The 25,508-nt window shown below is 41.5% G+C and overlaps 1 protein-coding gene across 1 annotated transcript in view; it reads left to right on the forward strand.

Moving 5' to 3' along the window:
- The window catches only part of HTT (huntingtin), a 107,983-nt gene that overhangs the window by 64,822 nt on the left and 17,653 nt on the right, over window positions 1-25,508 (forward strand). Inside the window, exons 42-56 of the mRNA XM_066632824.1 lie at window positions 1,889-2,030; window positions 2,564-2,743; window positions 4,021-4,197; window positions 5,301-5,377; window positions 5,766-5,904; window positions 6,335-6,457; window positions 7,565-7,775; window positions 8,255-8,400; window positions 9,256-9,433; window positions 9,992-10,087; window positions 11,362-11,549; window positions 13,305-13,431; window positions 16,305-16,405; window positions 17,887-18,041; window positions 20,323-20,462. Of these exons, the coding sequence (XP_066488921.1) occupies window positions 1,889-2,030; window positions 2,564-2,743; window positions 4,021-4,197; window positions 5,301-5,377; window positions 5,766-5,904; window positions 6,335-6,457; window positions 7,565-7,775; window positions 8,255-8,400; window positions 9,256-9,433; window positions 9,992-10,087; window positions 11,362-11,549; window positions 13,305-13,431; window positions 16,305-16,405; window positions 17,887-18,041; window positions 20,323-20,462 (2,180 nt within the window). The remainder of the gene's footprint in view (window positions 1-1,888; window positions 2,031-2,563; window positions 2,744-4,020; window positions 4,198-5,300; window positions 5,378-5,765; window positions 5,905-6,334; window positions 6,458-7,564; window positions 7,776-8,254; window positions 8,401-9,255; window positions 9,434-9,991; window positions 10,088-11,361; window positions 11,550-13,304; window positions 13,432-16,304; window positions 16,406-17,886; window positions 18,042-20,322; window positions 20,463-25,508) is intronic.

Raw genomic sequence — 25,508 nt, forward strand, 5'->3', positions numbered from 1 at the left:
TCGCAGCTGTGGTCTACCTGTTGGGTACTTTCCTTGCATGAGTTCTCCACAGAGGAGATCCTTTGGGATCCGGCCATCATCCATTCTCACGACATGACCGAGCCAACGCAGGCGTCTCTGTTTCAGCAGTGCATACATGCTAGGGATTCCAGCACGTTCCAGGACTGTGTTGTTTGGAACTTTGTCCTGCCAGGTGATGCCGAGAATGCGTCGGAGGCAGCGCATGTGGAAAGCGTTCAGTTTCCTTATCATCAAAACAGTAGTCAGATAAAAAGTAGTAAAAAGGTAAAAAGAGCATAGAGCAGCAAGTCATAAAAGAATCAGGCCTGTAAAAAATTAAAAGATGTTGAAAAGATGTTAAAAAGGCTGAGAACTCAGAAGGCTTGTTTAAACAGAAGGGTCTTCAGGCCTCGCCGAAAAGTCTCAAGAGACTTGGTTTTTCAAGATGTGTTTTGGAGAACACTGAGGTACCTTGGAAGCTTTTCTGGGTTTTTCAATAGCAAGCTTTCCTGAAAAATAATGTACCTACTTTGCCATGCAGTGTGCAGCTGCATTGGCTGTATTTTCAGTCACATGTTCACACAGAGCAACAGTGTGAGGTTCAAGAGGCTTAGCCAGAATGCAACCTAGAGCATGACCCAGGAACCCTTCACAGTATGTGGGATTTCTTTGGTACATGTGCAGGAGTTCCATAATGCATGTAAGCATGGATAAGGTTCTCTGAAGATAGGAAACTTGAAAACCTCAGTGTAAGAATATTGCTTCAGGACTGGTCGTTCATGGTATAAATCTGCCACAGAATGCTGAGAATCTCATATTTTTCTTTAAATCAAGATTCTTGTGTTATGGCTAGAAACCTGGGTTTTGAAAACATGCAGAAAACATTAACAAGAGTCTAGTGTTCAGAGGAATGGAGCTTCTCTGCATTTTTTTCTCATGACTTCTAGTGGCTTTTCAATGTTTGTGTATCATTACCTTTCACTAACCCATTGGTTCAGACCACCAAACCACTGTCCCTCCCCTTGAAAAAAAAATTCAAAGCTTATACATGTTCACAGTTCTGAGGGCAAGATTTGTACTTTGCTTGGTGTGTAATTGGGAAATCTAAATTGGATTTTAAGAAACTTAGGACGCAATCCTAACCAACTTTCCAGCACTGAGGTAAGGGCAATGCAACTTCAAGGTAAGGGAACAAACATTGCCTTACCTTGAGGAGGTCTCCGTGACTGCCCTCCAGCTGCAGGATGCAGCACATGCCCCACTGGCACAGCTATGCCAGTGCAGGAAAGTTGGTTAGGATTACACCCTCAAGCTGTTTGTGCCCTAACCTGTCTTGCAATGGCATTCCATTACTGTAAACTTTCTTTGTGAATGGAAGAAGCTTATGGCCATGGAGTACCAGCTAAAAGGGGCTTAGTATAGCAACTCAGTGGTCTATATGGCATCTCCTCTCATGAAATGGGTGCTGTGTAGCAGTGATTTTTAGAGTGCAAGGCAGTCTGGATGTATGAACAGTTGATACAAGAGTTCTAACCTCTTTCTTGGCCTTATTATGTACCTTGATTGGCCTTTGGGATTTACATGGCTCCTGATTTGGCTAGGAGGCAGAGTGGCAAAAAAGATGCCAAATCCTTCTCTTTGTAAAAGATTGTGCCCCAACTGTAACCTTGTCTGTTGATGGGAGGTCACAGTGCAGCCTCATGTTGGATTGTGCAATCCTCTTGCTTGGATGTGCATTTGCTTCTCTTTAAACATCAAATACTTGCAGTGTGCATGTATGGCATTTTTTGAAGTAAGTAAAAAGTATCAAGAGAGATAACTGCCCAAAATGAAATAACTTTTAGGAAGTCTTTGTTTAGCAGTAAAATAAACTTTCTCTTTCTTTCAGGAGGCATAGTTTCTCTACTACTAAATTGCTTAGTCCTCAGATGACTGGAGACCAAGATGAGGCAGATTCGGAATCCAAACTCAGCATGTGTAATCGAGAGGTTGTCCGAAGAGGGGCGCTCATCCTGTTTTGTGATTATGTGGTAATGTCTGAATTAATTTCATTCTCTAAGTAGCTTTTTTAATTTACCTTTTAACCTACATTTAAATGTATGTGTTTCAACTTTTTCCTATTGTATTTAGTTCATAAAATAATCAGATGTGGTGGTTATTATTCAATATATTAATTTGCATATAACTTTGATTTTTCATCAGCTTGGGGCAGGGACCTGTTATCTTATGCTATAAAAAATCATGTACTGTGCTGGTGCTATGTCACACACAACTCTAGGAGAAGACCTTTAGTAATCCTGACCCACAAACTTGCACTTAGACCTGACTTTGCCATCAGCATAATCGTTTATATATTTGTGGCACTTTCTGTTTTTTGAACTTTCCTTGCAGAGTTCTTGCCATCACTGAAGCTCTATTTTCTGTTTTCCTTAAACTAGCCATTTCAGTAAGGGGCACCTGCAGAGAAATTCACTGATTATAGAGAACATTTATCGTTATGGTTTGTCATGATCCAGGGAAAATAGCCTTAGAATTGACAAATCAATTTCTTTTCCTTCTGCAGTGTCAAAATCTGCATGATTCAGAACACTTAACTTGGCTGATAGTTAATCATGTTCAAGATCTTATTAACCTCTCCCATGAGCCTCCAGTGCAAGACTTCATTAGTGCTGTTCACAGAAACTCAGCAGCCAGCGGACTTTTCATCCAAGCTATTCAGTCACGGTGCGAGAACTTTGCAGCTGTAAGTTGTTTGGATTTTGAAAATTCTGACTTCGTGCATCACTGATTTGCAGGAAAGTACAGTGGGCCCTCAGTTTCTGCGGGATAGTCTTTTCAGGACCCCCCACAGATACCAAAACCCGCTGAATTTGAAATCTGTGGAGGAGGGGACAGCGCAGCTCTGCAAAACCTACCTGGAGGCTGCACCTGGCCCTCCAGAAGCCATGCGCGGCCTCCCAGCCTCCTTAGAACACTTCCAACCAGAAATAACCAGTGCGAACTGAAAGTGACTTCCAGTCACATTCGGAAGTCCTTTTGGGGCTCTCTGCAGCATGGCATCCACAGATGCTCAAATCTGCACATGCCAAGCCCATGGATACAGAGACCCACAGTATAAGGTGTTGACAACTGAGTGCAGCAAATTGAGGGTAGTTAAGTGGGTGGGTGATTTGGGATCACTCATCCACTCTGACTATATAGAACCCTTTTGTGGAGAGCAGGGTGTCAGATATCTCCCTCAGATATGGGGGGAGACAATCTCTCGCTCTCATGCTCACCCTTTTATCCCATTCCCATGAACCTTTGCCCTCCTTGTATCTAACAGGCATTATTGTATACACTAAGCTTCCTATGTATGTACCGTTTCTGTTGTGGAAGTCTGTACGGAAGTCGGAGCATACATAGGTCAAAACAACTGGCTCTTGCCAGCCCAGCACTATCACACCTGCAAAAAGCACCGACACAGCTTTCTGTAACTTGGACATCTGTTTCTTGGGGAGCTAGCCAGTGTATATTTGTAGGTGCCTGTCATGGATTTATGGGTATAAGAAATGTGTAAGAGAAGAGTTGTTAATGAGAATATATATGATGTATGTTGGCATATGATTATTGAAAAATAAATGACTATCCTGGTTTCAACAATTATATTGCTGAAACGATAAAATTCTAAAACAGCGTGTGTGAGAACGTGGTAAATGATGTCAGGGGGAATGGACAATGGAGACAGGGCCTGGCTGAGAGCAATTAAAACACATCCTCTGATGTATGTGCACTATATATTTTTCCTGTGATATTTTTTTTCCAGCCATTTAGGAAGTAAGTGAACAGCGTAAAGAAAGCTTATCAGAAAAGCTCTGGTGTGTGCTTGTGTTTTGCGTCCATGCCTCGGGGTCCTGGTCTCTAACTTCTCCAGCTGTTAAGGAGAGAATTGTTGTCCAGCACAGTTGTAACTCTTCATACTTTTACCTCTGATTCCTGTCAGCTTAGTCTGAAAAATACTTTTCCTGCTCCCTTGTTTAGCCAACCACAGTAAAGAAGACACTGCAGTGCTTGGAGGGAATTCACCTGAGCCAGTCTGGTGCTGTGTTGATGTTGTATGTGGACAAACTTCTAAGTACTCCATTCCGTGTGCTAGCGCGAATGGTTGACACCCTTGCTTGTCGTCGAGTAGAAATGTTGTTAGCTGCCACATTGCAGGTACAAAGTGTGTGGTATATGTGTACATTTCAATTGCTAATGTTTCCAGTGCAGTAGTTTTATAGAAAAACTAAACTTTAAATTAAAGATCAGTTAGCATGTTAGCTGAACTCTGAGGACAAGGCTATTGACCATTTCTCATATTATTGGAAGATCTGACGCAGAGGGGAGGTCAAACTTGTTTCACACAGTGGGCCAAATAGCGTTTATTGTGTCTGCTGGGGGCTAGAAGTGATGTCATTAAGCAGGAACCGACATCACTAAGCAGGTGATGACCAGAAATAAGCACTTTTTTTCTCACCTGGGAACTTATTAGCTGCAAATGACAGAAGAGAAAAAATGCAAATCTTGAATCAAGATATGAGAAAACCCAATTATCACACAGGCCACCCTTTTAGCAGCACCACTTCTGCTGAGGCATCACAGCTCTGCAAAGTGACATTTCAGCAGAAGCAGCACTGCCTAAAGGGCAGTCCACATGATCATTGGGCTCTCCCAGCGCCACTCTTTCAGCAGTGTTGCTTCTGCTGATGCGTCACTTCAACTTCAGTAGTTGAGAGCAGCTGATGGTGGTGCTGGGAGAGCCCAGTTACCATGGAGGCTGGATATGAGCTTCCACAGGCTGTATCCGACCTGTGGGCCTTATATGACACTCTTGATCTGTTATGGCACTGTTCTATATAACTAACCCTGTGATCTTGTGCATGCTTCAATGGGAACAAGCTCTATTGAACTTGATGACATTTGCAACTGTCCAGCACCAGTATAGCGCCAAGGGTATGCGCTGCATCCTGAGTTGGAGGAGCAGGCATGGAGGCCAGCTCAAGTTAAGGGAACATTTGTTCTCTTACCTCAGAGCTGGCATTGCAGCTTCCTCAGCCTCAGAAAGTTGGATAGGATTGGGCTCTCAATCCTCTTCCTCTGCAGGACTTAATTCAAGCTAAACTGTGGTTATACTATACATTTGAAGTGTCAGCCAAGGTTAAGGCAACAAAAGATGGATAGTGCTAATCATAGGTAAGCCTTATTCTTATTTGATAAAATATATATTTTTCATTCTTGAGACTGTAGTGAACAAACAGCCTTCTTTTGCTTTTGTACAGAACAGCATTGTTCAGTTACCAATTGAGGAACTGGATAGAATTCAGGAATGTCTTCAAAACAGCGGATTAGCACAAAGGTAATTCTTTAATAATAGTGCACTCATATATATGGAATATAACACTTGTGAAAAATATGGTACTGTGTCCATGCTCTTTTGTGAAGAAAAACAAGTTATCTTATACTTCCTTCTCAGAGGGATTAAATATCAACAGTTCTTCCAAATAAGATCTGAGGATTTTCTTAAACTCACCATTAGCCCAATAAACTGTTTTATATTTGTATTCTGAATTTCAGTACCAGCTAACTAGAATAAAAGATAAAACAAAAGAATACAGCAGCAAATGAATTTTTTAAAAAATTCATCACCAAAAATTAACATTAGAGGAAAAGTTAGGTTTTTCCTCCCTTTATTTGTTCTTGACTCCCTATGTGATGTGGATACATTTCTGTGATTTTATTTTCAGACACCAAAGACTCTACTCACTTTTGGATAGGTTTCGCCTTACTATAGCCCCAGAAACAACTAGCCCATCACCTTCCGTAACTTCACACCCACTAGACGGAGAGAAGCAGCCTGCTCTAGAAACTGTAGTTCCAGACAAAGTAAGACTTTGTTAAGAAAGTAGCACATGAAAATATGTCTTGTGTATATAACAAGCTTTTATTTACCGCAATCATTACAGTATTTTAATGTAATGTACAGTATTACCTCACCCCAGCAGTGTCTTTTCTAGTGGCTGTCTGCTGGTGTTCTTTTTGCATCTTCTTAGATTGTGAGCCCTTTTGGGACAGGGAGCCATTAGTTATTTGATTTTTCTCTGTAAACCGCTTTGTGAACTTTTAGTTGAAAAGCGGTATATAAATACTGTTAATAATAATAATAAATAATATTTTAAGTTTAAATGGGTAGGGATTCCCACTCTGAAAAACTTGTTACAGAATTGAACTTTCTATTCTGGGTGCTATTGGGCAAGGTGATCTGCTTGTTTCTCATTTTTTAAAGTATGGTTAATTCTAGTCATTTTCTTTAAAGGGCTGGTATGTTTCACTAGTGAGTTCACAGTGCTATGTGAAGTCGGCCTCAGCTCTGTTAGAAAGTGCAGAATTGGTGAATCGGCTTCCTCAGCCTGAACTGAGTTCTTTCATGATTCATAAGGTAACTTGCCTTGATAATTTACAAGAGAAAAGGGGCTTACTTTAATACGTACTTCTATTAGTTGTTTATGCTGTTATACAAACTAATTCGCTTACTAAAATAAAAACAATTTAATATTTTCAGGCTCATCAGTTTTTAAATATAGAAGCAATAGTTAGGATTATTACTTCATGATATACAAAGGTTCTAGTATTATGGCTAACTCACACATCTTGCAGCTTGTATGATTTTCACATGCATAATTTTAGCATTTAAATATAGGAAGTTCATTTATAAAACCATAATCAGTCAAACAAATTTGGGAGCCTTAAAACCAGGAAATAGAAAATTCCCACTTGAAGTCACTAGGACTTAATAAATGCGCAACTATGGTCAAAGTAAATTCTGAGCTGGCCTGTTACTTCATTACTATGGCATATTTATACTTGATAAATATATGTGACCTACCGGTTGAGCCTTAACTGGTTGGCAACATTCACCTTTTCTCCCCCCTCCTCCCGAAACATATCTACCCCTATTTGCCATCTTTCTCCAAGTTATTGATACTAGTGAATACAGCTTGTATTCTTTAACCATAGATATGTTCCTGGGCTTTGCTAGATATCCTTCTCTTCTGTACACAATCAAATCAGCCTCTGCTTTAGTGGAGAGAGACTCTCATATGCCAGTGTTTTATCACATATGTGGCTTAGCATGACTTTACCACATGTAGAGTGGTAGCCACTAGTAAGAGTTTTGACATTTTTGTTACGTAGTAAGCTCAAACCTGAATGCGTACAATCTAAATATACTTCATGTTGTGAATTCTGTATGCTAGACAGAAATATATTTTGTATGCAGAATATTCTGGTAAAGGAGTGTTCTGTGCTGTGCATGCTCCAAATTTAATCTTTCTGCCTATTCTGGTTGTACTTTAAGCCATGAGAGGCCTAGGCATCTGCTTTATATTTGGGCTTGGCTAGAATTAGTGCTACCAGTAGTTTCAACAATGGTTGTGTGATAATTAAATACTGTGCTTTAAAAATTATGTAGCCTTATCTGGACTGTGTCATTTTATGCATTTAAATGTGTTTGTGGCAATCTTTCTTTTACTGTTTGTTGTTTCAGGATTTCAACATAAGCCTGTTAGCTCCATGCTTAAGCCTTGGCATGCATGAAATCTCTAGGGATCAGAAGAGTCTTTTTGAAACTGCCTGCAGGGTAACTCTTGGTCATGTGACTGCTGTGGTACAAAAACTTCCCACCAACCATCATGTTTTTCAGCCATTGCAACCAGTTGAAACATCAGCGTACTGGGATAAGCTGAATGATATCTTTGGTAACTCAAACTAAGAAGCTGTACTTCGCAGAATACAATTTCGTGCAATTTTGCAGGGTTAATCAAGTTAAGCCATTTTTGCCCAAAGTTGCATATATGCAATAGGGACCAAATATGTACACCTGTGGGCTGGGCAAAATTGGGTTAGAACTTAAGATACCTTGTCTTTTGCATTAATAAAAATACATTTATTGATTCTGGGTTAAGGGCTAGATTTCAGTTATTCTGAAATGGGGAGACATCAGTTCAAGAGTATAGTCGTACTACTCCTATTGATGTTGACTATAGGCACTTCACCTCAGCTTAGCAAAAAGAATGCATAAAATTGCAGAGAAATACTGAGACTAATCAGATCTTTAGGTTTCATATTAATCTCAAAATCTGAAGGATACACACAAACCTGTTGAATGCACACAAATCTAGAGATTTTAAACTTTTACTAGATGTTTTTATTACAGAAAATATGTAATGTTTTATAGGTGACCCAGTGACATACCAGTCTACAATGGTCCTGTCTCGTGCTTTAAGTCAGTATCTTGTGCTGCTTTCCAAACTGCCAGCCTCTCTTCGCATTCCATCTGACAAAGAGAGTGACATTCTGAAGTTTGTTGTAATGTCATTAGAGGTAAGACGAAGTGCAGCAAACAGAACATTGATCCTTAATGCAGTGGTTCTATCATGCTGTTCTTAACTATAAGGAAAATATTTCAGTCTGCATGATTTTTGAATTCAACAGTTTTCTGCTATACTTTTGTGTCAAGCAGCATGATTCTAACTTGTGCTAACTTGCAGCGGGCCTGCGCTGTATCCAGTGCAAGTTTGGGGCTGACTGCAAGCCAGTCTGGGGCAAGGGGGAATAAAAATCCCCTTACCCCAGGTAACATTGCAGCAGCCCCATTGGGGCTACTTGGATCTGTGCCATCTAAATTGGCCCAGGCTGCCCAGGAATGGGCCTAGCATCCAGCATAAGTGCCAGCTCTTGGCCCTGTCTCCCGCTCCACACCTGCCCACAGGCCTGCCCACCGCCTGCCCTCCCTCCGCCCCAAAAAGGCTTCCTGTTGCCTCCTCCCTGCCTTCCCCACAACCCCCCGCCCGACCCTTGTGCTGACCGAGGTTGGCTGGTGCAAACTCACCCTGCCCTGGGGCCCACATCGGCACAGATGTATGCTAGCCTATCTTGAAAGTAGTGGCACGAAAGTACTTTATGGCATTTTCACGACACTTATCGGCAGGCAAGGGTGCTTTGGATTGTGCCCTAAGTATCTAGGAAAAACTTTGAAATTATATTAAAGGTTACATGAGTGGGAGTTGCACAGCTAGTTTAGGAAAGTAAGTGCAGGTAGGATGGAATTTAACACCTTTTAAAGTCACCTGGAATCCTGTTATTGACAATCCATTGGGCTCATTCAAAAATAGGTGTTGTGGAATGTACTTTATAGAAAAATAAGATTATCATGCACTGCAATTCTTTCTTCTACAGATACTTTCATTGCATTTAATACATGAACATATTCCACTAAGCCTAGATCTCCAGGCTGTGTTGGATTGCTGCTGTCTGATGTTACAACAATCCAATTTGTGGAACTTGCTGGCTTCGGCTGCGTATATGACACATGCCTGTTCCTTAATCAACTGTATCAGATTCATCATAGAAGCAGGTGGGCTAACCAGATGAAAGCGGCATGAAAAACTCTTAGAGCAAACTGAACATCCCTGAGGCATCTTCCTTACAGCTTTATAGTTTCCCTCTAGGGACTGATTCATCCATTGTATTTTTTTTTCTACAAGCCCCAGAGAATGTATCCTGTGGACTACTTATTTTCCTTAGCAGCCCTGAGATGCAGTAAAATGGCATCTTCAGACCTGTATTTCATGCCATAGCCTAAGTAGCTGACGGCTGAGAATATGAGTTGGCAGGACAAATGTCCACATATGAATTTGTCTTAAGGAAACTGTAATAAAAACATCACAGAAAGGAGCAAGTGGTATTTGTACTTTCAGAATATGTTTAAAGAATACAGAAACCCAGGGAGTCAAGCTGCTCCTTCTATTCATATACCAGGGCAAAGTTTGATGCAGTTTAGCCTTACGAAGCTCTAGCACCTCAATTTTTCACTTTGTTTAAGCAGAAGTTTCCAAATTTGAGTGCTTCTCTGATATTCAGGAAAGTTAAACATTTAGCATTGGGAAATGCTTGATGCTTTTGCTTTATTTAGTGGCTGTTGAACCTGGAAATCAGCTTCTTAGTCCAGAAGGGAAGAAGAGTCTTGCAAAAGCTACCAGTGGTGATGAAGTGGATTCACATGCACCAAGTAAGGATAGAACATGCTCCCAATAAACATGCCGTGTCAGTGTTATTTATCCAGTAGAATATTTGCTAGTTTTTTTATTTGTAGCTTATTTTATAGTTCTAATTGTAGTGCCACATTCACTGCTGTCTGGAAAACATGCAATTTTCATTTTAACATTATGCCGTTATTTTCTCAGAGTAACTCTAATAGATCTTATAGGATTTTGAGATGTTCTGTGTTACGTTTTAAATTCTTGATACCTTGTCTAGATGAATTCTGTTAGTGCAGCCATTCCCAAAGTGTGGGTCGCGATCTGATTATTGGTGGGTTGCGAACCCAGAGAAGCCGCCACAGCTAAGCCTCTGCTTTGTTACATTCATCAGATCGAACATATTTGAAAAAGTTTTGGCAGAGACAGCACAGAAATTAAGCTATTTTTCCCCCATCTCCGAAAGGGAGGATAAGGAGCTTATGGGAGTTGTAGTCTTTGTGAGAACTGCTGCTATGCACGTAGTCCTCACAAGTCTACTACTCCTTCACCTTTCTTTCTTCCTATTTAAAGAAGGGAAAAAATAGCTTCTTTTTTGTGCCTCTGCCAATATTTTTTTGACTATAGCCCATGTCATGTCACAGTAATAAGGTGCTTCTGGAGCCCAGTGAGGAACAAGTGGCAGAATAGGGATAGCAGACCTCTTTCCCTCTGTGGGGGGGGGGGATGGATGTTGCTGAGAGGGAGGCCACCAGGAGGCCCCTCTCCGCCAATTACAAATACGAGTAGAAGTAATGAACACACTAGATGATTCATATCCTATTCACTTTATTTGATTCTCACAGAGATCTTCATTTAGAAGTTAAGAAAAATTTAACTGAATGGCCCCAATTCGGTTTAATTTTTTTTATTTGTAGCAAAATGAGTGCATATCTAGTTTGCTGCTGTTGAAATGCAGAAGAGAAGTGAATGATATGCTTGCATATCTTCTCTTCTGTCCTTTGCAGTTAATGAGTTCCTAGGTGAGAACAAAGTGCTTATTTCTGGCCATCACCAGCTTAATGATGTCACTTCCTGCTTAATGACATCCATTCTTAAGTGTTAGGTGGGTTCTGATTGTCATTTTAAAAAGTGGGTCATGGCACTAAAAAGTTTGGGAACCACTGTGTTAGTTTGTCTTGTTTAAAGAAAGTTCAACTATTTGGTCATCCTAAAGTCTATCCATGAATTTGGTACTATATAGAATGTAGTGTGTTCGTATGTGTTGGAGTATTCTACAATGAATTTTTGTTTCTCCCAATTTAAGAATTTGAGTATATTGCAGCAACTTGTGAAATAGTAGCTGAGTTAGTGGAATGTTTGCAATCTGTCTTGGCTTTGGGACACAAGAGAAACAACCATATCCCAGCATTTCTCACCCCTGTCATTAAGAACATCATCATCAGCTTGTCCAGGCTGCCTTTAGTAAACAGCTATGCAAGAGTTCCTCCTTTGGTACGTGTTTATCTGCTAAAGTTATTGCTGATCATTATTGTGGCATGCTTAATCTTTAGTTTTTGTTCTGAGGCTTATTATATGTTGTCTTCTCCCCCCCCCCTTTCAAATACAGTACTCTTAAACTATTATAAATGTGCTCGCCTTTCCACTCTTGGAAATTCCATAGGGGTCCTATGAGAATCCCTTTTGACAAATACTATAGTACTACTACTAATAGTAGTAGAGTCTGCTTTTCTGTTTTGGACACAGGAATCTTCAGCTTGTTAAAAATATGAAGAAGTCAACATGTCTTCATTCTGACTGTTGACTGGTCAGCCAGTGGATACTACTTCAAAGACAAGGCAATGTTCTGATGTTTATGAAAGAGGGACCACAAAATTGAGTGGAACAGGTTTATAAATAGCAAAATAAAAGTTAAAGCTAGAAAAGGGTACTTTGTCTCCATCATGTGCTTCATTAGCACTCTGTAATGTATTTAGGTTGGTTGCCTTTGTCTTTTTTCACTTGAGGCCTATCTTTCCCATCCCTGCACCTCCACTACATTAATCCTTTTCTCTTAAAACTTTTCCACAGTTATGGAATGAGGGCAGATGTTGATCTGTGTGCCATTTTTGCTCTCTTAAAAAAAAATTAAAATTAATTGGTGGCTCTCTTTCTTCTAAGACCATAAGGTATAATGAAACCAAATGACAAAGACAGAATCATTATGAAAGCAGTTGTGTGCAATGTTATGGCCATGTTTCAAAGAAACTGCTCCAGAGTTTGTTACAACATGACCTAGTTGCTACTCTTAACACAATCCTCCTAATCTACCTGCGATAAGGTGAGGAGGGGAGAAAGATGGTAAATGATGCAGGGACTGAGCATCATGAGATATATATTACTATTCAGATAACATCTCCTCGATAGACACTTCTTGTGTCTATTCTTTTCATCCTAGACCCTTGGTTCCCAAACTGTGTGCTGCAGTGTCTTCGGGTGCCATGGCACACACTTGGTGGAATCATGGGATGTCCCTTATCGCCTCTCCTACCAGCTCAGCCAGGCATTGCCACATTGCATCTCACTTTTGTATCTTGTGAGATTTGGGCATCACCATCTTGGACTTCATGAGATTTTGCAAGATCCAAAATGGTGACACCTGACTGAGCCAAGAAGAGGCACCATGACCCTGGTAAGTTTGGGAACTAAAGGCCTAGGTAGTGTTGTGGTAAAGGACCTGCCAGGTGTTATGGGAAAATGATTTGCTACAACAAAGGCATCCATCTACTTTGAAGGTAGTGTTCCATGCTCAGTGACATGACAGGCAAGCATGGTAGACAACTTTTGAATGAAATATACATTTACTGTGCTACTGTCCTCCAATCAGTGATGGCAAAATCCATCTTCTTCTGAAGGCTCTCTGAGTGGTAGATTTAAAACCTGAGGGCTAAGCTGTGTGGCCCCGGCAGCTCACATGAAATTGCTTATCCTGGACCAGCCTACCTGATGTGTAGTGGTCTTTGTATTTGTCACTGGAAGGGTTCCTTGTTGTCCTTTAGGGTTTGCAGCCGTTTCATTGGCTAGAAGAGAAGCTGACCAATTGAGGCAAATTTCATTTGCTGAGAAATAAGTTCAAAATATGCACCATGCAGAGATGTGATTAATATTAAAGTACCTTTTTATCTTGTATCAAGAGAAGAGTTGGAGTACACAGGAAAGCATCATCACCTGACTATAGGACATTAATATTCTCCTTGTGTGTTGTACCAGGTCTGGAAACTGGGTTGGTCTCCACAGCCAACAGGTGATTATGGCACGACTTTCCCAGAAATTCCTGTAGAATTTCTTCAAGAAAGGGAAATATTCAAGGAGTTCATTTATCGAATTAATACACTAGGTAGGTAGCTTAAAAATTGAAATAAATTGAATACTTCAGTGGCAGATTTACTATTTGTTCCTTTTAAAAATTGTTCACGATGGGCTAGACCAGGAGTGTCCAAACATTTTGGCAGGAGGGCCACATCATCTCTCTGACACTGTGTCGGGGGCCAGGGAAAAAAATAATTAATTTACATTTAAAATTTGAATAAATTTACATAAATGAATTTATTAGAGATGGCACTTATATGAATGAATGAATGTCTTGCAGTAACTCAAGGCCTATAAAAGGCCTTGCACAAAGCAAGGCCAGCCTTTCCTTCTCTGCCACTGCTGCATCACATATGTGAAACAGCAAGTAGTGGAGGGAGTCCTTGTCCCACAGGTCAGGTGAGAGGTCGTCCTCATGCTGAGAACAGTTGTATTGGGCCAGCATGGGCTCCAGTAAGTCTCTGGAGGGCCAGAGGCTCATTGGAGACTGGGGGCTCCCTGAGGGCCTGATTGGGAGACCCCAAGGGCCGCAAGTGGCCCCCGGGCTGGGGTTTGGGCACCCGTGGGCTAAACTACTGTAGATACTCGCCTATAGTATGTGAAATTTTTGCCAAGTAATCAGGCTCAAATTATCACTTCGCCTGATCTCCGGGTCAACCACAGGGCAAAGCCTTTCAACTCTGAACAGTTTCATTTCTCAAGGGCAGGCAAACAGGCAGGCACCAAGTTTCTCAAGCAGCAGGCAGGCACAGCTCCTTAGAAGCAATTGGTTAACCTTTTATTCTCCTTCCTTCTGCTGCAGCCTGGTTCTGCTTGGCAAATGCTTGCAAAGCTGGTCTGTTTTTTGAAACACCAGGATGGGAATCCTCCTTTCATCTGAAGCAGGCTACAATTCAATGCACCCTTACTCAAGAGTAACACCCATGGAAAGCAGTGGGTCTACTTCTGAGTAAAAAGGGTTGCAAATATATGCAACTGCATCTCTCTGCTGTGAACTGAATTGCACACTCCCAGTTATGTGTTATGGGTTGTATGTTGTACGTAGAGCTTCTGGCTTAACACACCAGACACCTTAAAGGTGGATTTGATTCATGGTTCTCCTGCAGTGGTTCCCAACCCTTTTCACTTGCATATCCCTTGGCAGCCCATTTCCATAAATTGTACTCTTCATATTGGCAAAATGTTTGCAATTAATAATACAAGCCCTCATCTCCTCTATATGAAAGCCCAGACTTCATGTATTTATCACATATTTTCTCTTTTTATCTGTTTGAAGAACAGAAGACTCTGCCTTTGCACTGTTTTGCACCAGAAGTGTGCTGAGAAATTCTGGGTGATTGATCACTTTCCATATTATGTATCAGCTTTTTTACTGTGCTGGTTTTCAATCACTGGTTCATACATGAATTGATGACCAAAAACTAGCTATTGGTGGGGCTTTCACAGCCAACTAGCTACCTCCCTTCCTGCCTTGCTGGCCCTGCAAAGCATTCTGGAGCAGGACCTGCCTTTTTCTGCCATTATTCCATTCTTTTTCAAGTACCCCTAAAGGTCCTGTTGAGTGTCCATGGGAGTACATGAATACCAGGTTGGGAACCACTGTTTTACTTATCTGAGGGACTTATGCCTGTGTTCTGTTTGCTGCTCCGCTGTACCCAGTTGTGCAGCATATGGGGTTTCTTTAATTGATCAGATGCTGAATACAGGTACAGCCTATTTATCCGCGTTAGTTCGGTTCCGTGACTCAGCGTGATTAACAAAAAATCAGTTGTGCAAAATCCCATAGAATTATGCAAATACAGCCTACAGCCTGACACTTCCGGATGGAAGGACACTAAGGCAGCTGTTATCAATCCCCTCCCCCTGCCTTCCCCTTTCACAGGTGGGATCCTGAGCTTGCTTGGGAGTCCTCTGTGTCCCAGGCAGCCTCCCGACAGCACTGCAGGTCCTCCTCCTCTTCGCTGCTACTGCTCCTGCAGCCCTCCCTGGCTGCAGCCATCATGGAAACTCCTCTGCCCCAGAGCATTCTGGGATTTGTAGTCCAGCTCTCTGCTCACCCTCACCTGTCTCTCCAAGGCTTGGCAAACACTCCCGGGGTTTTTTAAAGCAATCCCTTCTGTTGCTATTGCAGCGGCTTGTATGTGTGTGTGTGAGTGAGAGAGAGAGAGGGAGAGAGCTCTGCCTTGCTGTACGTGTTCTGGCTACAGAGGTTTTCCACACACCCCTTCCCCTCTTCAGCCTCGGCTGGCTCAGGGGCTCCAGGAATGTTACTGTTCCTTTGCAAGGGGAGCCTCTTCCATGGCTCCAGGGCTATTTCCCTGCCTGGGCGAGGCGGAGCCTTTTTGCAGTGTTTTGGGCTGCCTGGAAACGGATCGAGAGGCCAGCACAGGGCAAAGGTGTGTGTGACTTTCAGTACCCCCACCCCATTCGCGTTGAGACAAATCCACAGATAAAAAATCCATGGATAAATAGGCTGCACCTGTACAGTACTTTATTTATACAAGTATGCATTGCTCAACAATGGGGGTGCATTTTGCGAATCCTGTCATTAGGTGCATTCATCTTCCGAACAACTGCGAAAGGTAGCCAGGGAGCACCCCAGAATGCTTTGTGGCAGCCAGGTCTACAAGAGTTTATTTGTAGGAGAACTTCCAGTAACCGCTAGGAATTTTGCATCAGTTCTTACAAATGCAAGTTTTGTAAATGATACACATAAATATTGATTTTTGTCCTCATCATCAAGGGTGGAGTTTTGGGTATATTGATATCTATGTTCCCTACCAAATGCTCCGAATACATGGTCACATGTAGTTTGCAGATTTTTAACAAGTTTGTTTACTGCTAATGTAAAGCTGTAACAAGAGAAACTCAAATTTGTCCTCTGTGTGATTCTGTCTGTAGGCTGGACAAACCGCATGCAGTTTGAAGAGACTTGGGCTACTCTTCTTGGTGTCCTTGTAACCCAACCAATTGTAATGGATCAAGAGGAAAACCAGCAAGAGGTAAAATAATCTCATGAGTGATTTTATGTTTGCATTAATTCTCTTAATTTCAGCTCCTACCAAGTGTGTAGCTTCTCAGTACATAACTTCAATATTAGTTGCAGTGTTCTGTCAGAATCCTTGTTTTCTAACAGTTATTAATTATTCCTTAAATTAGCAAAGTGAATTTCAGCCTCAAGCCCAGTTCAAGTTCCCCAGCACCTGAGACCATATGTTCTCAAACTCCTTGGGAGTTTGAGACCCAAACTAAGTATGTGCAGGGGAAGGGCTAAGGCAACAACATAATTCCCAGGATCATGCTGCTGCCGGGGACGGGAAGAGGGTTTTTAACTTACCTGCAGCCAGCACCTGGTGTCTGGGGAGCCCTCTGCAGGGCTGCAAATGTCTAAAAAAACCCTCTGCACCTGTGAATGTCTTTAAAAAAGTGCCTTTTTGGGGAGAATGAGGGCAATGGGGTGTTTCAGGCCTCCATCCCTCCCTTTAAAAGGGTAAATAGCAAGCTGGTCTTGCTGAACCTGCTAACATGCTTGGAGTAAAAAGGTATGAAGGGCAGCATAGGAGACGCTCTCTATCTAAGGACAGAGCTTCCTGCCTTTGCAGAAAAACAATGGGATAATCAAGATGACTCCAGTTCTGGAAACCATCAGGGGCTGCCAGGGAAAGTGAATAGTAGATGGCAGCTTAGAAGAAAAATGATAAAGCCTAACTTCGTATATTATTTAGCTGGAAATCTGAGCTTTGTTAAGAAGATAGTAATTTTGTCTAGTCAGGTACAGTTCTGGGCTTCTTTGTGAATTTGGCCTTTCTCACTTTTTGGTTCATTGAAAATTACTGATTTTCTTTTATTCTTATTCCATGGGCTCAAAACAGCTTACATATTTTCTTCTACTTGCTAATCATCTTGTCTCCTGGAGCTATATAGTTTTAAAGGGGGAAAAATGATGTGGAGCAGTGGTTCTCAAACTTTAGCACTGGGACCCACTTTTAAGAATGAGAATCTGTCAGGACCCACTAGAAGTGATATCATGACTAGATGTGACATCTTCAACAGGAAGAGTTTTAACAATCCTAGGCTGCAATCCTACCCACACTTACCCAGGAGTAAGTCCCATTTACTAGCATTGTTAAAAGCCTACACATAGTAGCCTGTTAAAAGTACAGATCTGTAAATGCAGTCACATACCTTGGTAGCATGAAGTCTAATATATTAAAAATAAAATATTGAAATGAATGGAGACCCACCTGAAATTGGCCCGCGACCCACCTTGTGGGTCCTGGCCTACAGTTCAAGAAACACTGGTGTGAAGGTTTACATGAGGCCAAATCTACTCAAAGTGACATTGTAAAAATAGAAGGGGAAAAAAGAGCTCAGTTGTAGGTGCAATAGTCTCTGGTGCTCTGCCAGGAGGAAGGTAGATACCAAGTTATGGTTTAAACTTAGATTTCTCTTGTGACATAGTACATGATTTTTTTCCATTCAGGAGGACACAGAAAGGACCCAAATAAATGTCCTGGCTGTTCAAGCCATAACATCATTGGTGTTGAGTGCAATGACGATACCACTTGCAGGCAACCCAGCAGTCAGCTGCTTAGAACAGCAACCTCGAAACAAAGCTTTAAAAGTACTGGATACAAGGTATTTTCAGATGTTGGTCTTTCTGACTTTATATGGCAGTTCTCATCCTAACTCTGTCTTCCCCTAATTCCTTTCCCAATTTTAGCTACATTTCATGTGTCCATTTGTAAAAATTGGGGTGGCTTTACTGGTGGCGTGCATGCCTGGGACACCTGAAAGAGACCACGCCTATACCCAGCCATCTGTCGAGGCACTGAGAATCTGCTGTTGCTCCCTACCACTGTTAGAGAATGAAAAAGGACAGTCTGCTGCTTCTCCTCTTCCTCCCTGTTGCTTCCTGGGTCCTTGGCTGACTTACTGGGTAGTGGAGGAGCAGTGGCAGCAGGATTTGGAAAATGGCACTGGGGGGAAAAAGAGGATGAGCTGCTCTTAATCCCTATGGCCTTCTAAGCCTTCCCATTGGACCTGGGCCCTGACTTCTGGCTGCCTCATTGGAGCAGCAGCAGGCTGTCTTCCTTTTTACTTGAGTACCATTTTACAAATCCAGCTTCCCCCAGATACCTGTATCTCATTGAAGACCCCGAGGTCCATTGTGCTTATACGTTAGCTTGATGCAATGTATGAGCTATTTCCATCAAAACAGCTGTCTGCTAGATTTAACTGGAGCCTGGTGGTGGATAGATGCTGTGACTGTAACCTATTGAATCCCTGGCATGTATTTTTTTTTTTTGTCCTTGGTATGACTTAGACCAGGGGTGCCCAAACCCCGGCCCTGGGGCCACTTGCGGCCCTCAGTGCAGCCCTCAGGGAGCCCCCAGTCTCCAATCAACCTCTGGCCCTCCAGAAATTTGTTGGAGCCCGCTCTGGCCCAATGCAACTGATCTCAGTGTGAGGACCACTGTTCGACCTCTCGCGTGAGTTGTGGGATGAGGGCACCCTCCACTACTTGCTGTTGCATGTCTGTGATGCAGTAGCGACAGCAAAGGAAAGACCAACCTTGCTTTGTGCAAGGCCTTTTATAGGCCTTGAGCTATCGCAAGTCCTTCATTCATTCATATAAGTTCATCTTTAATATATTCATTTATGTAAGCTTACGTAAATTTATCCAAATTTTAAATGTAAATTAATTCTTTTTTTCCCCCGGCCCCCTGACACAGTATCAGAGAGATGATGTGGCCCTCCTGCCAAAAACTTTGGACACCCCTGACTTAGACTTACACCTAAATCAGTGATTTTCAATCTTTTTCATTTCATGGCACGCTGGCAAGGCAGTAAAGTTGTCAAGGCACACCATGGGTTTTTTGACACTTGACAAGGCACACTGTGCTATCAGTACAGGGCTCACATCTCCCAATGGTCCTTTTGATAAATGACCCTCTCCCAAATTCCCTAGATCCTCCCATGCCATTCGGCACATTGGGCAGTAAGCATTCTCCATTGTACTCGATCAATTGCAGCAGACTCAGCTTCATCCCATGACAGGTTGATAGGGCAATAGTGGCAAACCACCAAGGGTGTTGTCGTCTTTGGTATGAAGACTTACATACTGTTTTTCTGAATCCATTACCGACCTGCTACTCAGGGAGATGCGATGATATAATTTTGCATTTCCTCCTTTCTGCTTCTGACAAACCATCTATTACCCAGTTTGCTGATTATCTCTATGCTGTTATTCAGAGACACCCAAGTTAAATCTGCTGTTCCTCATAGAGCTGCTGATATATGAGCTTGTAGGAACCCCTGTGTTAGGGGCAGGCCATTTTTGTTCTTTGTCTATTTGTATTTATTTTTATACCTCATAAAGGGAAATGAAATGAAAGGTAAAGGTAAATCCAGCTGTCACTCCTTTCTCACTCCCTCTTTTGTACAGTAACCCAGCCAGGAGACTCATGGCTCAGTCAGATGATTATGGGGAACAGGTGGCATCCATGGATGCAAGTCCTCCATCATGCCTCCATCTATAGGAATAGTGATGCCAATGAGGGAGGACTGTTGCCTATCCCCTACCCAGTTCCCAGGTACTGGGTGGAAGAGGGATAGCTGGCGCGCGCATACCCTTTTAGAAGTATGCAGGGGGACTTTGCAGGCCTTTTGCACATACCAGATTTCCTTATGTCATTAAAGGAAAAGTTGCATCTGTATGGAGTTAACCTTTCAGTTTTCATGGCAGTTTCTTGAATTTTGAGGCATAATTCAGTTCAAAGCAAATTTAAGTTTAGGCATATTGTTCATTTGGATTTTAAATATTAATTTAAACACATACAGCTGGTATAATAATTTCACTAGAAAGACTTTATAAAAAATGCTTTTACTATTTATAACTAATTCTACTGAGCTTCAGGTTTGGAAGGAAATTGAGTGTCATCAGAGGAATTGTGGAGCAAGAAATACAGGAGATGGCATCTAAGAGAGACAACATTGCGACTCACCACTTGTACCAGGCCTGGGATCCTGTTCCATCTCTGTCCCCTTCTGCTACAGGTGTGTACCCATTTGTTGCTTATATAGTTCTGCTTCCTATTAGCAGCTCAAGCTCTGCAAGGGTTATTAAAATACAAAAGCAGTTATTGCAAGATGAAAGCAGAGTAAATGTATAACACGTGACGGGGTGTGAGACTTTGTTGTTCTGCTTGAACTCACTACATAGGTCGGTCTTTGACTCCAGAGCAAGACCAACTGTCCTCCTCTTTGTGATAGTTTTCATGGATTGAGTAAAATCTGATTTTTCCCAGTCCTTTGTTAATCTTAATGCTGAAGGTCCTAAACGTTAATCATCTTGATTCATTCCTTAGGAAGTTTCTCCCATTTATTGACAACATCATTGAAATGTGATGTCACAAATGGGATATGCCAACCCATATCACTTCTATATTCTCGGCATAGCACATGTTAACGCAGCCCAAAATTGCATTCACAATTTGTAGAATGGCATCTCGCTCCTCTTGTGGCTTTCATTGCAATCCTATTCATGTTTATGTAGAAGCAACCCTGTTAATTTACTCTCAGGTAAGTGTGTATATAGGATTGCAGCCTTAGGGCCAAATCCTATCCCATTTCCAGCACTGGTGCAGCCATGCCAACAGGGCATGCGCTGCATGCTGCATTAGGGGGACAGTCACAGAGGCCTCGGAGGTAAGGGAATGTTTGTTCCTTTTCCTCATGGCTGCATTGCCGCTGCACTGGCATTGGAAAGTTGGATAGGTTTGAGCCCTTGGTCAGGATGTGACACAATGGAATTGCCACACTCATCCACATCTGTGGTACTATGGCCTGGACAGAAATTCTCTGTTTTGTATATACAAATACAGCACCACATTTCCAACTAAGCTAGTATGAGCAGTTCTGTTTCATGAACATGTCTTGGTTCAGTTTTCCATTTTTATCAAAACAGCCATTAGGTGCACAAACTGATGGTGCAACCTGCAACAAGCCGAATACTCCTCTGTACATTGAGCTCATCAGTAGAAATGGTCACTACTGTGTTGTGACCACAGTACCTGTGTGTATCTTTTACAGAGACAGAACAGCATTCATTTTCATTCAGGGCAGCTGCTTGCGTCAGGAGGCAGAATCAACTGATGCTCCAGCTTTTTTTTTTTATTTTCCAAAAGCCAATATAAACAAACACATATAACACATAACACAAAAAAAATAACACCACTACACACACAAAAAAGGGGTGCAGGAAATCATATATCATTATCATGTATCACTACAACTAATAAATTACATATCTTAATCAATTTCCTCTTCTAAATTTACCACTTAATATAATTTTTCATTCATCCGTCTATTATATCATATCAAATATATTATATTTGTAATACAATCATCTAAATGCCCTATTATATATTTCTAAAACTTCATTTTCAACCAAGCATAAAAAGATTTCCATTGCTCAATTTGTGTCAGTTTTTGTAATTAATCCAAAATTTCTGAATGCCTGTCCATTGCCTCATTATTTTCTCTATTAATTCATCTTTCATTAATATTTTAAAATCCTTCCAATATCTAACATATAAAATCCTCACTACAATTAAAATCATAATAACTAAATACACATCATTTTCTTTATAACATCTAAAATAATATTAAGCAAAAATAATTCAGGTTTCAGCGATATCATAAATTCAACAATCTCTTGTATTAAATTTCTTACCATTCTCCAATAGATTTGCATTTTTTTTCATATCCACCACATGTTCCTTCCACACATTTACACTTCCAACAACTATTTGATATATTCTGTTTCATTTTTACCAGTTTTTTGTGTCATATACCATCTATAAAACATTTTATATATCTTTTCTTTAAAATTTGTTGCTCTAATAAATTTTATATCGTGCTTCTAGATCTGTTCCCATTGATCTATTGTGATATTATGGTCTTTATTTTATGCCCATTTTATCATACATTATTTTTTCTTACGTCTCAAAATCCAATAAAAATATATACTTTTTTATATTTTTCTTTTGTTTCTAGCAATAGTCTATCAAATGGCATCTATTCCATATAGAAACCTTCTTATTTGTCTCTCCCAAATTTTGAAATAATTATTGGCGCATCCACCAGCCGGTCTCCACACCTTGCCTTGACAATTCTTCTTTTTTCTCTTCTTCCTCACTCTCCATGGAACATGTCTCAGAATTCTAGCTTTATTGTCATCCACTGTCCATTTCTTTTCCTGTGAAGCCTTCAGCAGTTTATCTCTGTAAAAGGTTCTGATGAACTTCACATGAATTTCTCTTGGTAATTCGTGTTTTCTCAAATAAAAAGTGCTCACTCTTCTCGCTGAATCCAATTCTTTAGGTATCTCCTTCAGTGTATCAATCCATTCTGATACTAATCTAACAATCCGTCGTGATGTATCTTCTTCTTTCTCTTCTGGTATATTTTGTATCCTCACCACTGGAGCTGCACTATCCATCTGAATTTCCATTGCTGTCTCTGCATCATGCTGATTTTCTTCTATCTCCGATATTTTAGCTTGGTCTTTTCTTATCTTTTGTCCCAATCTCTCAATCTCTTGTTTATCTTCTTCTGGTGTAATTTTCACATCCATCAGGTGTCGACTTAGTTCATCTAATTGTTTAGTTAAAACATCCACACTGTCTTGAATCTGTGCAGATTGATTTATTTGTTGCTGCACCATTGCCAACAGTTTTTCCATGTTGTCTTGCATAGTCTGTTTCCAGTCTTTCCCTTATGCTTCCTCTTGTACTAATTTTCCCAATCCCATCTCTGATGCTGGCAACCTTCGGACTTTCTTACCCACCATCTTCATTCTTCTTTCCTATGGAACTCAAATATCCTTTGCTCGCAACGCTCTTTAAAACCACTAGATGTCCACAGCGTATCATCTTCCTTGCTCCACTTATAAACAGAAATCCAATTCTTGCAATGTCTTTTTAAATCCACGAGATGTCACTGGTGCACTGTTCTTGTTTTGTTTGTGTTCTCTTATCTCTTAACTATACTTGTAGCCTTGGCAACCGACATTCCTCAGTCCGCAAGAATGTCAAAACATCCAGCCGTTTTCAGGCAATCCCAAACGAAAGTATCAAATCAAGACAATAAACGCTCCAATACACAAACTTTATCCAAGGACAATTAATATGTAGTCCACCGAAATTCAAAGTTATAAAGTTGTAATTATATTTTCAGATAACCCTAACAAGCTTGGTAAATCTCTTCTATGATTTCTCCTCACACTGATAAACAGCTGAGGGGGGAGGAACCTCCCCCCCCTCTTCTTCTCACAGCCAAAAAAACCAAATCAGGCAGTCAATTACTCAATCCATGCCAGGCATACACAAACGGAATAACACTTACTTAAGTCTTTCAAAGTCTTTCCTTGCTGGGGCCTTCAGCTTAATTCAACATGAATTCTTCACAATTACTGCCAAGACAGCGGAATCTCCTGGGAAAGCCCCCTGACTGGGCTTTTCTCCTCAGAAATCATGCCATCACATGGTGGAGTTTGTCTCTCCTGACAAACAATGCCCAGGTCTCCTCAGATCCGCAGGTTTTGGGGAAAAACAAAGTGCTCTCCAAGAGCTTGAGAAAGGAACGTCTGCTCACTGCTGCTGTCCCCTCCCCTCCTCAAGGAACTCCTATGTTAAGTCTGTTTAACCTGAAGATAAATTAACCCCTCCCCCCGCTTCAGTTGGAGAAAATGGGCATTTTCTTACTAGAAGTTCTTTTTGTGAATTTCTCGTGCTTTTATCCCTGTCCTGTCCTGTTTTGGGGAATTGGGAGCTCTGCCATGAAGAATTTGATCATCAACTTCAGTGACTCTCTCTCTAACCGAATGGGCTTTCCTGATGCTATGCCTTCTTGTTTCGCACAAAAGCAGAAATTTACATAAGAACAGCCCCGCTGGATCAGGCCATAGGCCCATCTAGTCCAGCTTCCTGTATCTCACAGTGGCCCACCAAATGCCCCAGGGACCATATTAGATAACAAGAGACCTCATCCGGGTGCCCTCCCTTCTATCTGACCTTCTGACATAGCCCATTTCTAAAATCAGGAGGTTGCGCATACACATCATGGCTTGTAACCTGTAATGGATTTTTCCTCCAGAAACTTGTCCAATCCCCTTTTAAAGGCGTCCAGGCCAGATGCCGTCACCATATCCTGTGGCAAGGAGTTCCACAGACCAACCACACGCTGAGTAAAGAAATATTTTCTCTTGTCAGTTCTAACTCTCCCAACACTCAATTTTAGTGGATGTCCCCTGGTTCTGGTGTTATGTGAGAGTGTAAAGAGCATCTCTCTATCCACTCTGTCCATCCCCTGCATAATTTTGTATGTCTCAATCATGTGCCCCCTCAGGCGTCTCTTTTCTAGGCTGAAGAGACCCAAACGCTGTAGCCTTTCCTCATAAGGAAGTTGCCCTAGCCCCGTAATCATCTTAGTCGCTCTCTTTGCACCTTTTCCATTTCCACTATGTCTTTTTTGAGATGCAGTGACCAGAACTGGACACAATACTCCAGCTGTGGCCTTACCATCACTTTGTACAACGGCATTATAATATTAGTCATTTTGTTCTCATTACCTTTCCTAATGATCCCAAGCATAGAATTGGCCTTCTGCACTGCCGCTGCACGTTGGGTCGACACTTTCATCGAACTGTCCACCACCACCCCAAGATCTCTCTCCTGATCTGTCACAGACAGCTCAGAACCCATCAGCCTATATCTAAAGTTTTGATTTTTTGCCCCAATGTGCATGACTTTACACTTACTTACATTGAAACGCACCTGCCATTTTGCTGCCCATTCTGCCAGTCTGGAGAGATCCTTCTGGAGCTCCTCACAATCACTTCTGGTCTTCACCACTCGGAAAAGTTTGGTGTCGTCTGCAAACTTTGCTACCTCACTGCTCAACCCTGTCTCCAGGTCATTTATGAAGAGGTTGAAAAGCACCAGTCCCAGGACAGATCCTTTAGGATCAGGAATTTAGGATCAGGAAAGTGTTTAGGCTTGCATAGGATTTCATTTAAAACAATTTTGTTTTGTCTCTTTA

This window comes from Tiliqua scincoides, chromosome 6, assembly GCF_035046505.1.
Source record: "Tiliqua scincoides isolate rTilSci1 chromosome 6, rTilSci1.hap2, whole genome shotgun sequence".
Classification (NCBI taxonomy): domain Eukaryota; kingdom Metazoa; phylum Chordata; class Lepidosauria; order Squamata; family Scincidae; genus Tiliqua; species Tiliqua scincoides.